The sequence below is a fragment of the Pelodiscus sinensis genome, chromosome 7, assembly GCF_049634645.1.
Source record: "Pelodiscus sinensis isolate JC-2024 chromosome 7, ASM4963464v1, whole genome shotgun sequence".
In the NCBI taxonomy this organism is placed as follows: domain Eukaryota; kingdom Metazoa; phylum Chordata; order Testudines; family Trionychidae; genus Pelodiscus; species Pelodiscus sinensis.
Genome location: NC_134717.1, coordinates 71,564,346 through 71,579,599, shown reverse-complemented (window position 1 = coordinate 71,579,599; position 15,254 = coordinate 71,564,346). Strand labels below are relative to the sequence as shown.

The 15,254-nt window shown below is 44.9% G+C and overlaps 1 protein-coding gene across 8 annotated transcripts in view; it reads left to right on the top strand.

Annotated features, from left to right (window-relative positions):
* The window catches only part of RFTN2 (raftlin family member 2), an 85,477-nt gene that overhangs the window by 43,060 nt on the left and 27,163 nt on the right, over window positions 1-15,254 (top strand). For all 8 annotated transcript variants that reach the window (XR_003088305.2, XR_012905399.1, XM_006117922.4 and 5 more), the window contains one exon: window positions 6,805-6,883. Coding sequence is in view for 6 of the 8 variants with exons in the window: in XM_006117922.4 (XP_006117984.2) it covers window positions 6,805-6,883 (79 nt within the window). In the remaining 2 variants the exon portion in view is untranslated. The remainder of the gene's footprint in view (window positions 1-6,804; window positions 6,884-15,254) is intronic.

The following is a 15,254-nucleotide window of genomic DNA, read 5'->3' as shown; positions in this document are numbered from 1 at the left end:
CTACTAACTGGGAGCTGTTTAGGTATGCACCTGCCAGCCAAAGCCTGCCTCTGGCACCCCACCCCCTCCCACCCTTCAAATCCCTCCCAGATCCTGCACCCCAGGCCACAGTCCTTCTCCTGAATCCATACCCCCTCCTGGATCTTGCATCCCAATCCCCTGTCCCAGGTCACAACCAAACTCTCTTTACCCTCCTCCCCCATGCCCTAGGTTACAACTCCTTCCCCCGCCCCCTCCAATCCCCTTCCCCAGGCCAGAATCCTTTCCTTCACCCATACCCCTACCAGAACTCTGCACCCCAATCCCTTGCCTGAGATCACAGGCCCCTCCTTCACCCAAACTCCCTCTCATACCTCACCCCCTCTCCTGCACCCCAGTCCCCTTCCCTGAGCTCCCTTCTGCACCCAACCTCTGTCCCAGACCCCACAGCCCCTCCATAGAAAAGTGTGGCCTTGACCACTTACCAAAATCTTAGCATGGTCCCCCATAAAAAAATATTTCCCACCCCTGCTTTTAACTCATCCCTGAAGAAGACTTTCTTCACCTAGACAACAACAGCAGCAGAAGTGGAGACCCCCCCAGGAATTGTGAATTGCAATGCCTACTTGGGGACCATTACAAATATTGTATTTATTTGACCCAGTAGCCTATATATAAAATTCTAAGTAAGCCTGAATCAAGGGAATTTCCTAAAAAATGGGGCAGGCAGGAATTAATCCAAATCCTAGAGCTATGGAGATGCTCCAGTGGCCCTTCAGGCCCTGGTTCTCCTCCTTGGTGGTTAGGAGCGGCAGGAGGCAGATTATTTTGAGATTCTGCTTGTCAACTTCTTTGCAGATTTCAGTCCCTGCTTCTAACAGGCAAACGGCTCCAATGTGTGCATCATGGGCCTGCAGACAGGATGTGAAACCACTTAAGCAGGGAAGGGCAGAACAAATACTTTAGAAAAGGTCACATGCTGCAGGAAGTGCTCTTGATGATTCAGTAGGTGGGGGCTACTTCTCAGTTACTGTCAGCCTAGTACCCTGGCATGATGCTTACATGGTGATTTCTTAGGTGTGCTGTTTTTTAAGTAAAGCATGAGATTACTGTAGCGAATGCAAAAGGAGAGTTGTTGCATCCTGGCCAACTTTGAACCTGGATAGTTAAATTATGTTTATATATTAAAAATCACCACCCAATAAAATATTTGTTTCCTGTACTAAATTATTTGGTTATAGTTTGTATGTCCTGTTAAATAGATATTGCATTAGAGTGTCTGGTAAAGTGCCTTTGGATAAAACTCATTTACATTTATATAGTACCTATCATATTCATGTTAAGGCCTTGGATAATGGAACATTGTGAATTGATAAACTCATAAAAAGAATGTGTTGTACCATGGGTCTGAGTAGTAGCATTTATATTGATAAACTACTATTTCCAGACCTCACTGTAGCTATGTTAAAAAAAAGGAAATTCCTGAATAGTTAGTATTTGTGTGATAGGCATTAGACCATCATTTGTGGTAGCAGATTATCCTAAGAATGTAAGTGAAAAAGTCTGAATACAGAAGAGTATTTTATCCTGTCTATACAGCTGTTCCTTTTCCCAGACTTTGAACTCTGACCTCAAACCAAGATAGAATATTAACAGGTTTCAGAAACAGTACCCCATAGGCTACACTGACAAAAATAGTTACAATAGTTCTTTATCTTCAATAAATGGGAACATTTTGAGAGTTTATTTAGTAAAGCATTAGGAATTCTGGAAAATGATTTTTCCATCTTTTTTAAACAAAGTTAATTTGTATAAAAAAACGTAATGAAACTATTTAAAGGCAAGTGCATGTTTACAACAAAGTCTGCTTTCTATTTTTACTTCTTCTTTTAAAATTTTCTATTTTCTCTCACTCTTGTCCCAATTTATCACAGAGAATCTATTCTCTCTATTAACCATTAATGTTCACTGTTTCTCTGTGTAATGATGTGATGGTCTCACAACTGATATTAATAAAACTGACTGAGACTTCCCCCATTAATGGTAGCATAGAAACTCACATTTAAGGAATGCAGGGTTGTGTCCTACCCAGATTTACCATGTGATGAATGTACTTGCTTTGCTTGAAGAAAAGAAGCCATGTGGTTCTGATCTGAATCAGCATGGTGTGATAGACTGAAGTTGTAGATTCTACTTATGAAACTTTTAATAGTTTTTCTGGTTTTGCAGTAATTCCACTTTACAAAATAAAAGCTCCTATAAAGACATGACAGCAGCAATTCATGGATTATTGTCTCAGATCTGGGAAAGGGAGTGAAATACGGAGTCTGGCGATCCTGCCCTCTCTTCTAGCACCCCGTACTTGAGAGTTAATCATATACAACACAGGAAATATTTCCTTTAAAAAGCTAAACATCAGGACCTAACATTTATAGCACTGTGTATTATGCAGTTAGTACTGTATTGCTGCATAGGATCAGCATTGTTGTGATTGTTACTAGTGGGGGTCCGGTGGAGAGTGTCTTGAAGAAATGGATACTTGATGTGACATTTTAAAATATTTGTGGTACTGACGGACACTATTATCCCATGAGCAACATCTGAGGTGTCTGCTGAACTTCAGTAGGGGAAGAGCAAACTGAAGTTAAGGCTTGTGATAATTATGAATATGAAGAAAGAGTATTAGCATTCTCTGGGCTGCTTATTAAAGAAAACAGTAATTTACAAAGAAAAAGTGACATGTAAGTAAACATTTTTCAGACTCAGAATTTATTTGCTATATATTGGGAATTACCAAAAAATCAGAAGAGCACGATAATATTATTAGTAATTTTAGGAATGAAATTTGTTACCTCTCTCCTTAGTGATGTACAAAGCTTTTGGAGGGATATCTACCCCATAATGCCTAATGCTACAATAGACACTGGCACCGATCTGCTCTAAATTCACAAAATTAAGAGAATCTGAGGGTGGAGTTTAGAATAAGATTTCTTCCGCCCATCATTTTTTCTGAAGAATTTTCCCTCTTGTGGCAGTGGACTCTCTAGTTGAAAGCAGAGAGACTGAACTCTTCAAATTAATTCTTGATTGTTGAAAAGTCTGAATGATGTTTAACTCAAAGTGATGGCAAAGCATTATTTTCAGAATCACAAACAAATTGACTTTGAGATTAGAATTTACAACCCAGCTTCTTGCCTTCTTTTCCTACGAAACATCCCTAAACTTCATTTTAAATACTTGATATATACTGAAAGATGATATCACCCATGTACACAATAGTCAAGAATGACAAATAGTCCTCCAGAATTAGAGCTGAGTAACAAGTTCCATATTTTTTTACAATCATATGTAATTAAAAGGACAAATGTATTGGCCACACAACATAAACAGACAAATGGTCAGTGGGATTAACAAAGGAGTTTCTGTGTCTCTCTCCCATCACCACCCACTAAAAAGGACACCCCAGAAAAACCCTGAAAAGGACAAATATCTCCCCTACAGAGATTTCAGAAGCCTTGTTATGACCTTTCTTGTCCCACACTGATTACTAGAGTCCCTGAAAACAGGCAGGACAGATCTTCTGCAAACACCGGAAGGCAAACAAAGTACAAAAAACTAACATTGCTGAAATTTGTTTATTGTCACTGATTACTTAACCTGAGTTCTCATAATATATTGGCCCAGGAGGAAAAGGGTATGTGGGAATGAGTGGAAAACTTGAAATAGCTAAGTTTATGTATTTTGCTCTTTCTAATTTAAATTCTGGGGCCATTCCACTGTCATTCAGTTCTGTTGTGAATTAAGCCCATAGCTGTTTTGTCTTGTGCAGCATTTCAATAAGGCCAGACTTTAAACATTGTTAATTTGCCTTTGTTACCTACCCAGCAATCCTCTTTTCTTGATCAGAATTTAAACATTTAAAAGTTTAATATTATTTGATTTTCCATGTCTGTATATGATATGGGATATACAAGTCCTCTGTGAAATCAGGCAGAGGTCCTGTACCATGCTAAAGAAACCATTCAGCCTGAAAGAAAGTTTTCCACCTAGTATTACTGAAGTAGGCATATAAACAGAAGGGAAGTGTGCTGTTGGAGGCCTTTCAGGGTATGTCTGTACCCAAGTACAAGCCTACCTGACCCCGGGGCTAGTCTGTGCCACAAAATCCATACTGCTTTTTTTTTTAAGTAGAGCTAGCATGTGTCTTTCTATCAAGGCTGGGAAGCATGCTCCCAACTGCAGCCGACCCATACTCACCAAAGAGAGGAGATACTGTTTCCCTACCCCAGGGAGAAAATGCCAGGAAGCTCTCAGGTCAAGCCCCAACAAAGACACTCAGAGACCCTGAGAAATAGGCTGGTTGGTCACATCAAAGCTCTGTAGTATTTGCCTCTCCTCTTTTCAAGAAAGTCATGAAGCTATGATACTCCCAGACCAAGAAGCCAGGGGCACTATGTCAGATTTTGGTGGCAGGGGCAACTGGTGCATGCCATGATGGGGGGGGGGGAGAGAATGAGAGCATGGGGGAGTGGACTGAGAACAGAGGCTTCAATAGCGTTACTGAGCATGCTCAGTACAAGCCAAGCACAAAATGTGGGGAGAGAAACCAACCCCCCCTGTAGTCCCAGGATCTACCCAACCCCAAGTTCGCTGAGGTCCCCTCACCCGAGGAGGCACTTCCTGCCACCCCCCATGCTACTCCCAGTCCTGAGCCCCCCTTCTCAGTCCCCCCTCCAGGTTCTCAGCCCCCCCCCCCCTGCTTCCCAGTTTATTTTATTGAAAGAAAAATACAAAATTCCTTTTGTTGAAAACAAAATATGTGTGTTTATTTACTGTACAGGGAAGGGGGAAAGGAGGGATTGTGGTGGGAGAGAGATAGTGGAGCAAGGCACAGGTCCTTAGTGGGGAGGTCCTGGGGAGAGTTACTGGGGTCCTTGAGAGAAACTCTCCCTCAGTGCCTCCCAGACACACACCCCCAACTGATGGGCCTGGCAAATGGCAGCTGTCTGCGGCTGCTTGAAGGCCCATCCCTCCTGGCCAGCCTCTGCCCCCCACCCTGGCAAGAAGGCCTTCCCTTTCCTCTCCACAATGTTATTGAGGATACAACACTTTGACACCACCATGGGGATGTTGTGCTTCCCCACAGCCAGGCGGGTTAGGAGGCACTTGAACCGTGCCTCAAGGCAGCCGAAGGCACACTCCACCTGCATCCCGGCCCAGCTGAGGTGGGAATTAAATTGATTCCTACTGGGGTCCAGGTGGTCAGTGTACAGCTTCATCAGCCATGGCATCAGGGGGGAGGCGTGTCCCCCACGATGCACAGTGGCATCTGCACGTCCCCAACTGCAAAGTCACACTGGGGGAAGAATGTGCCAGCCTGCAGCTTCCAGTAGAGGCTGGAGTTGCAAAGTACACGGACATCGTACGCCCTGCCATCGAGAAGTAGCCCTTCCTGTTAATGTATTGGCCGCTCAATGACTTGGTGTGCGGATTGGGATGTGGGTTCTCTCTATGGCTCCTCTGTAGTTGGGGAACCATAGGGCGGCAAATCCTACAACAATCAGGTCCAGGTCTCCCAGGCGGATGACCCTGCACAGCAGGATGGAGTTGATGGCCCTCACAACCTGCAGAAGGAGACAAACAAACACACAAAACAGAATGAGAGAGGGAGTGCCTGAACCCTTGGGAGGTGCCCACGCCCCTCTTCTCCCCCTCATAGATTCCCACTGAACTTAATCACAAGCTCTCCTCTTTCCCCTGGTTACTACCATAGGGTATGTCTACATTACAGCACTAATTCGAACTAACTTAATTCGAATTAGTTAATTCGAACTAAGCTAATTCGAACTAGTGCATCTAGACCTAAATGTGTTGCTTATGATCATTCCAAAACCCTCCCACCTCCCCCCTGTTGGAATGACTTCGGCAAGAAGGAACTGAGGCAGAGATCAGTCAGCAGTGGACTATATACCTTTCCATATTGGCACCACTCCAGGCAGGGGCGGATGAGAGCGCCGCGGGGCCCCAGGCAATGAAATTTCGCGGGGCCCCTCCTTTGACACGGCGCATGTGCCGTGGAGCCATGGCGCATGCGTGGGGCCTCGGGAAGCGCAGGGCCCGGGGCAGCCACCCCGCTCACCCTGCCCTAAATCTGCCACTGACTTTAGGGGTCTCCACTGCTGACCTACAGGTCCTGCTAAGGAAAAACTTTCCGATAACTGTGCATGTGGCATGCACAGACCTAACTTGGAATGGACATGAGCAACACCTCTCAAAGAATACCAGTTACAGAAGGTACGTAACCATCTTTTCTTATTCAGCATCTCTGAGCTGCACTTTTCAGGAGTTTATATCTTAGATTTTCATGGGACAATTAAAGGAACTTTCCTGCTACAAAGACAACTCATTTTTCCATCTCTCATCAGCTAAATTTCAAGTCCCTGCTCCAATATATGGTACTATTACAGTTTCTCCGTAAAACTGCAAAAAAAATATTAACATGAGCAAGGCAACATTTTCCCAAATCTCTGCCTCAGAAATGGCTGAATTATTTTATCTAAAACTTTCCACAAAACTTCAGGCTGGGCCAAGCACTGGTATGGAAAATTTCAGTCCAAATAGGTAAACTTTGGCAAAATTAAAAGCAGCTGAAAACAGGGTCTCTACAATAAAGTATAAGGCAACCTTAATTATAGGTGGTACTACATCTCTTATAACATATGTTGTGCATCTTAAAATGTACAGTTACCCTAAAAGCCTTAATAATCTAAAGGAATTAAATCATATTGCCTCTCAAACACTCACATTATCTGCTTTGACTTGCAGTGAAGGAAATCTGGCCACAAAGCAAGTTGTTTTCCTTCAGAGACCTATCATGTGGAATTCAACCATCCAGACTCCAGAGGTGAGTAAATATTATGTCCTTATGAGTCGGTGTGAGCCCCACCCCCTTACAGCATCTGACTGTGGGGACCATGTGCTTCTCTGAATGCTGCAAGCCTGGCAGAGGAAGACGTCACATTCTGCCCCTGGCCCTAGCACAATCTTACAGCTCCCATTGGCCATTTTCCAGCCAATGGGAGGTGCCTGTTTGCATGACAGGCAGTGTGTGAAGTACCCCTCCCCTGCTCCAGCTCCCAGCATTCAGTGCAGCACTTGGTCACCGTCAATGGCTGCTCTTTGGGAGCATGGAAGGCAGGGAACCTGACCGAGGAACCTGCTAGGCTGCTGGCCAGGAGTCGCCCAGGTAAGCACCTCCTGGCCAGAGCCCACCTTTGGCAACCCAGCCCCACCCTCCCCCTAATTCTGCACCCCGTCCTGCACCCTCCCAGACACTGCACCTCCACCTGCACCCCAGTCTCCTGCACAGGTCACAACCCCCTCCTTCATCCAAATTCCCTCCCAGATCCCATACCTCTTCCTGGACCCCAATCCCTTACCCAAGCTCCCTTCTGCACCCAGCTTCCCTTCTAGACTCTGTACCTCCTCCATTAATATTGTGGAAAAGCATGGCCCTTGACCACTTACCAAATTCTTGGAGTGCCTCCCCCTATGAAAAATTATTGCCCACTCTTGATTTAGACTAAAATATTGTTTCCAAATCTAATCGCTTCTCTGGGGGGTATGTCTACACTTGCACTCTCTTTCAAGAGAGGGATGCAAATGAAGACATTTGAAATTGCAAATGAAGCCGGGCTTTAAATATCCCATGCTTCATTTGCATATTTGCATTATGGCGCTATTTCAAAATAGCGCTATTTCGAAAAAAGAAACACAGTCTGGATGCAGTTATTTCGAAAGAAAACTCTTCTGTCAAAATAACCCTTATTCCTCATACAATGAGGTTTACCAGTTATTTCAAGAGAAGGGTTTTCTCTTGAAATAACCGCATCTTAACAGCGTCTGTTATTTCAAAATAGCGCCATAATGCGAATATGCAAATGAAGCGCAGGATATTTAAATCCCGGTTTCATTTGCAATTTCAAATGTCTTCATTTGCATCCCTCTCTCGAAAGAGGGTGCAATTGTAGACATACCCTGGTTGAATATCCTGTAGTTCAGTGGTCACCAACCAGTCGATCGGGATCTACTGGTAGATCATGGTGCCTCTGACAGGTGATCCTGACTGGTTTAGCCAAGAGGCTATCAAGTGCCAGCACTTCAGCTGCTCCTCCCCCCACAGCTGCTCAACTTCTGCCCTTTGCCTTGGAGCTGTCCCCTTAGGAGCCTCCTACTTGCTGTGCAGGACAGGGAAGGAAAGGAGGGGGTGCTGATGTCAAGATGCGCCCTCTCCCACCCTGCATCCCATCTCCACAGAGCAGAGAGGGGCACAACAGGACTTGAGATGGAGTTTGTTGGCTGCTTTTGAGAGTGGTGCAGGGCTAGTGTAGGGGTGAGCTTGCACCACCACCCAGGAGCCACCTGAGGTAATGAGTGACCAGCTGGAGCCCACCCCAATCATGACCCCCTCCTACATCCCAAGCCCCAGTCCCGAGCACTCCCAGAGACTGCACCTAGAACCCCCTCTGGTACCCCAACGGCCTGCCCCAAGCTCAGCTCAGAGCCCCTCTCACACTCCAGATCCCTTAAGCCAAGACCAGAGCGCTTGCACACCAACCCTCTGCCCCAGCCTGGTGAAAGTGAGAGAGGACGGAGTGAGCAGGGGAGGGGCCTCAGAGAAGGGATACAAAGGAGGTGGGCAAGGGTATTTGGATCTGAGGTAGATCTTGGATTGCACTTAAATTCAAAAAGTGATCTCGTTCTTAAAAGGGTTGGAGACCACCGCTGTAGTTTGTTCCTTCAGAAACTTTGGCAAGGCTTTGCATGCACTGCAGCCACACAAATTCTGGTGTTCCACATCAGAAAGAAAACGTCATTCAGACCTCAAAGCTCATTGAGAAGAATATATTGTGTGAAGTTAGGCAAGTGATAGCATAATCTTTTGGTGAGCTGTGTGTCAGAACATGTGTTACCGCGTGAAACAAATACGTTGACAATAAAAGGCCCAAAATAGCCCCAGCAGCAGCTAAACTTCAGCTGCTCCCTATTCCATTTGGGAAACTCCTACTGGTAGCCACACTAGAAAAGGCACATTGATCATTGTGCAGTTGGTGTTATGACCACATGCTGTCGAGGGCTGGAGATTTACAAGCAGTCGCTGTGGTGTAATATTCCATATGCTGTATGAAAATATGCTTATGGTATGAACACGACATAAGGGAGCGTGTGTCTACGCTGCACTGTTTTTCCAAAATAATGGCCGTTATTCTGGAAAAACAATACTAGCATCTACACTGCAGTTGCGTTATTTTGAAAGAAAGTTGAAATAACAGATGGCTTTTTCCAATCACAGTTAAAAAGCTTTTTCGGAAGAGGGTGTGTGTCAGTGCGGAATAAGGAGTTTTGTCAAAAAAAGAGGCCTCCAGAAAATCCCACAGTTGCCCTGCTGGCCACTCCATCCACACTCCTCAGAACTCTATAGTTCCTGTTCCCCTGCAGCTCTTAAAACTGCAGACACGGGACAGGGCTTGTGGCAGGAAGCCAGCCCTCAAAGCCTCTAGCCGCAGCGCAGCTTACATTGCCTGTTGTCTGGGCACCATGTCCCAGCCACAAGTCCCCCAAGATCCCCATCCCAGGGAGCATGCACAGGGCTCCCAGGAGCCTGCCAGTGGCCACAAAAGGAGTGCGCTAACCTGGTCTGGAGTGGAGATCCTGGCCCTCCTCGAGGTGTGGGGTGATGAGAAGAACCTCCAGGATCTCCGCTCCAGATGCAGGAACACGGACATATATGGCCAGATGACTGAGAGCCTGGCCACAAAGGGCCACGCTAGGACCCTGGAACAGGTCCAGGCACACAGCTCCAGGAATGTCTCTTTCCTCATGCGGAAGTTTTGGAGCCACAGCTGGTTGTCCCACCGCTCCATGACCATCCGGTCCCACCAGTCGAACCGGTGTCCTACTGCCAGAAGCGTTGCTCTGCTGTGGGGTGCGGCTGCAAGCGCATTGCTCCCGCACACAGGCAGAGGTTCTTGACAATGAACTCAGGGTCGAGCTCATGCAGGGCCATGAAGGCAGTCTACAGAAACTGCAGCATGGCAGTGTGGGGCCTTCGCGTGCCCAGAGCCAGCTCCGGCTACAAAATAGGGAGTGCTGTGATGTCCTGAAGCAGGGCAACCAAATCACACAGAGGAAATGCTTTGCTGTCCCTCCGAGAGGTAGGCAAGCAAGCAAGCAAAAGAACCTGAAAAATGGCTGCCCAGGGGGTCCTTTTAAGCACCCGCTTCAGATAGCCTTAGGCAGCAGCTCCAGGAAGCAACTGGCGACCTAATGCCCTGCCTGAACTGTTTCCGGGTGTCCTTAAATAGGAGATAGTGTCCAATCGGTGTGGAGCCATCTTTCAAAATAGCCACTACCCTGAGCTAGCATCCTCAGCCTTGTCAGACATGTTCACCTGTATGTAGCCTCAAAATAGAAACTTCACAGAGAAGCATTTTGGTAATAGTATTCTCTGCTATAATACGAACACTTTCCCTTTGTCCATCTGTGTCGACAACTCCATTAGCCTCTCAGAATCCTAAGCTCAGCATCTTGGAATCATATGTGAACCTTCCCTGTCCTTCTCTCCTCATGTCCAAGCTGTCACCACATCCTGAATTACTTTCTCTACAACACTTCTCAAATCTCCTACTCCCTCTCTGTTTCTGGTCCATGTCCATCTCTTGCCTAGACTAAAATAATGTCCTCCTCTCAGACCTCCCTCCAGACCTGAAGAAAAGCTCTGAGTAAACTCAAACAATTCTCTCTCTCTCCAACAGAAGTTAGTCCAATACAAGGTATTAACTCACCCCCTCTTGTTCCTATTCTCTCTTTCTTTCCTCTTATCCCTCCCTACTCAATACGATAAAACATGCACAGCTCAAATTATTATCCCCAGTCATGTCACATTCTCCTCAGCTATGTACTCTCATTGCATTCTTGTCTCTTTACTCCAACTATGAACTCCTTGCCTTCAGGACTCTGTGTGCTGTCACTCTTGCCTACATCTCAGCTATTGCCTCACCTACTTTTAGGCTTTGTCAGCGCCTCTGGTTTTAATGAACCCTTTGTCTTTTTTCTCCAGCTTGTTGCTTTGCAACCTTTTTCACACTGACACTGCCTGGACAGTTTCCTTCCTCCAGTGAACCAAACATCCTCAGTTATACTCTTCAAATATATAAATATTCAAAGTTATACTATTCTGTTACTTACTCCTATTCTCATGCCTGATTTAAACTCTTAATTTATCTCATTACAATTTTTAAAATATGACATCTTGTTAGTTTCAAATACAATATCATTTGTTAACAAACCAAACAATGTGACTTCTGATGTTTACCTTTCTCCCCCTCCCCCATTATGTATGATTTGGATTGTAAAATAATCTCTCAAGGACCTTGTCTTCCTACATATCTGCAATGCACAAAACACACTACTACTAATTATTATTATCACCACTTCCACCACCACCGATAAAGCAACATAACTGCTCAGAGTAAATTACAGAATTAAAACAAATTCCTATTGTGAGAGGTTTACAATCCAAGTAAAGTATGTTTTGATAAAAATAATCTGGATGAATGACTGATCAATATTGTAAGAGTGCTTGAGGTTCAAGACAGGAGACATTTGTACCTACTCCTGTTAAATTCGCTGCATCACCTAATCTTGTGGCCATTAGCAGTTGGATGATCTTTTCATCCTTTGAGTTAGAGAACCCTAAGGACAGAGTGTGCTGTAATCATTCTTTTATTTCATTATATTCTGAACTCCTCAACTTAAATATTAACATACAGGCAGTCTATAAATAAGGAATGGTTGATATATATCTACCTACTCTCATATAGGACCAGTGTATTTAAAACATAAAAGAACACCGTGGCTGCGTCTAGACTGGCATGATTATGCGGAAATACTCTTAGCGGAAAAGTTTTTCCGTTAAAAGTATTTCCACAAAAGAGCATCTAGATTGGCACGGATGCTTTTGCGCAAAAAGTGCTTTTGCGCAAAAGCATCCGTGCCCAGTATAGACGCGCTTTTGCGCAAGAAAGCTCCAATGGCCATTTTAGCCATCGGGCTTTCTTGCGCAAAAAATTCAGGTGCCTGTCTACACTGGCCCTCTTGCCAAGTATTCTTGTGCAAGAGGGCTTATCCCTGAGCAGGAGCGTCAAAGTATTTGCACAAGAAGCACTGAATTCTTACATTAGAACGTCAGTGCTCTTGTGCAAATTCAAGCGGCCAGTATAGACAGCTGGCAAGTTTTTATGCAAAAGCAAGTGCTTTTGCACAAAATCTTGCCAGTCTAGACCACCCTGTATGTAAATACTTATGCCCCTTCTAGCACTGATGAATGTATTGTTTCTGTAGCAGGAAATCTCAGTGCACTGAGGTCATTTCAATGTGGAATGAGTAAGTGGTTCAGTCTGGAACTGAATAGCATTTTTTAAACTTTTCCTGTTTTTCCCTATAAAACATGATTTTTGTCTAATCTTAAACTTGACTAAAGAGACAAAAATGTCATAATCTTATTTAGATAAAATCACCATGGATTAGAAGCCAAACAATTCTTAAACCTATATAATTCCATTTAAGGGATGAAATCCATATGTTTACTAATTCTGCCTGCATATAGTCTATCTCACAAACTATGTACTATGCAGATAGATTTCAGATATAAACATTATATACATTAGTTACTGAGATCTGAAGCATTCTCCATTTTTAACCTCTGCCTTCGGAACCCTTAACAAATAAATTCTTGTTAAAATGATACCCTCATGGGCTAGTTATAGTCAGATATATGTGAGGTATTAACTGTTGGCAAATTAATGTTCCTTTTTTCTTAGAGAGCCCTCGGTGATTTCTGTGGTACTGAGATTAACGTTTTTAACGTTTCTGTTAAAAGTATTTGCGCAAAATCATGCCAGTGTAGACGCAGCCGTAGAGTTTTGTCAGGCCTAGGATTTCCTTACTTTAACCTAAGAGATGGAATATTTCAGCAGCCTCTTGGATTGGTTACAGGGTCATATTATTTTAACACTTTTCATCTAATGATAGTTAAAACATTTGTTTCCCTCAGCAAATGGTTCAGAAGGTGGTGCAGTTAAGTCAGAAAAGCAAAAGTGAATAATAAAGCTCTGACACTGACACAGAGTTTTATTTTACTTTCTTCCTTCCATTTGTGCAGGTTTGCCACCCCCTCACTAAGACAACCAGACAAAACCTATTTCCCTTCTTTTTCTCCAGGGACCACCACTTCCCTTTAGTCTTAATTCCCAGTCTGTCCTGTGTCAACTACCCCCACAACCGCTTTCTTTATCCAAAAAGGACGTTTTTAAGAGTTTTAGAAGAGGTGCAGGAAAAAAGTTCAACCTGTATAAAAGAGAGTTAATGCTGCCTTATGGTCTGAGAAAGGCTCAAGAGGTCAGGAACTCCTGGGTTCTCATCTTGGCTCTGACACTGACTTTGTGTGACCTTGGCCTATCCGTGTCTCAGTTTCCTCGCCTACAAAAATTGAAATAATTATGCGTACCTCACAGAGCTGAAATGAGAAGTAATTGGTTGATGTTTGTAAGTGGCTCTGAACCTCTAAAGTGCTAAATGATATAACATCGACTGTCTGTAAACATGGGTCCTGTGTGCTTGTTCTAACTTTGGTTCTGTATAGTGTCTTTCCTTGCCTTTTGATCTGAAACAATTCCTTTCTTCTTCTTAAACTGAATAAGTTATTTCTTGTTTTATTCGTTATATTTATTTATCATTTTCTTTGTTTCAGAGGAATGTGGATAGCAGCTACATTCTGGAACAAGCCAAAAAATTCCTGTGGTGTTCTAAAAGTCTCCTCTGCTATGACTGCTTTAAATTAAATTCACATGTTTTAGGTGTAGAACCTTCTAACTGTTCATTCTGAAATCTAGCTTCTTCTTTGCGTGCTTGCTCATGTCCATTCAACATAGGGGTGTGTGCTTACCACATGCACAGTGCCAGAAGCTTTTCCTTTCAGCAGTACCCATAGAGGCTTGGGTCTCAGCGCCCCCTGGAGTGGCACATGCAGGAAGTACTATATAGGGCACTCCCAGGCTCCTCCCTCCTCAGTTCCTTTTTGCTGGCCGTGAGGGTGCTTGAAATGCTCTGCTCCAGCCTTAGCTGTAGGGTTCTTATTCCCTCACATTTCATTTGTTAATAGTTCCTTTGTGTTTTAGTAGAGTACTTAGCAGTTGGTTAGTCCCGTTGGAGCTTAGCTTGAGGTCTGGGCATGCCCCATTTCCTCTCCCCCTACCCTTCCACCCTGGCGTTAAAGCCTGCACTGCGTGCTGCAGGCCTGTGCCAGTTAGCAGCCCTCTCGCTGATTGCCTTCCTTGTTTGGGTGAATCCCACAGCTCTTCTAAATGCAGGATTTGCACTTCTCTTCACCTCAGGACCATAAAAGAAGGTGGCATTCATTTAAAGATGCTTCTAATGGAGTCTGCATTAGTGCAACAGGAGCTATACTCCGATTTGGCACCAAGTACCGCAGCTTTGGTGCAAGGTGCACCGCTGGCGCTGTCCACATGGCACCGGGCATCTTTGGCCCAGTCAAAGAGGGCTAAGAAGTCAGCCAAAGATAACTCCCCCAACCACACGGGGAAAGCTAAAGGGGACTGTCCATCGAACCCCACCATGGACAGTCTACCTCAGTCGCTACTCATAATGTCAGTGTGCAGCCCTACTCCACATCAGAAGCCTTTCAGGAGATGCAGAACATACTCTCCATGCCAGTGCTGTCATCGACGGGACCAAATGGGCTCAGACATAGGGAGGAAGATGCAGCTAACTACTCACTGAGTATTCGACGCTCGTGCTCTCCCATGTGGCTGGATAAGAGGGCCTTTCATAGCCCCACTGGGTCTCACCACGACATCATGCCAAGTCCCCGGCACCCTCTACCTTTGAGTGCAGACCTGTGGAGGCACACGCTCAGCGGCAGTAGCAGTACAGTAGAGCAAGTCGTTCCCACAGATGCTCCACTTCAACGGCTCCTGGAGTACCTCTTAGCTCTGAGGCAGGAGAGTCTTGCGCTGGCCTCCATCTAGCAGCTATCTCAGCCTTCCATCCGCAGATCCAGGGGCACTCAGTTTTCTCACATGACCTCATGCATCACTTTCAGAAGGGTCTGGAAAAGGTTTTTCCACAGGCACCTGCCCCACTCCCACAATGGGATCTCAGCCTGGTTCTTGCTAGGCTCACTAGACCTCCAGAGC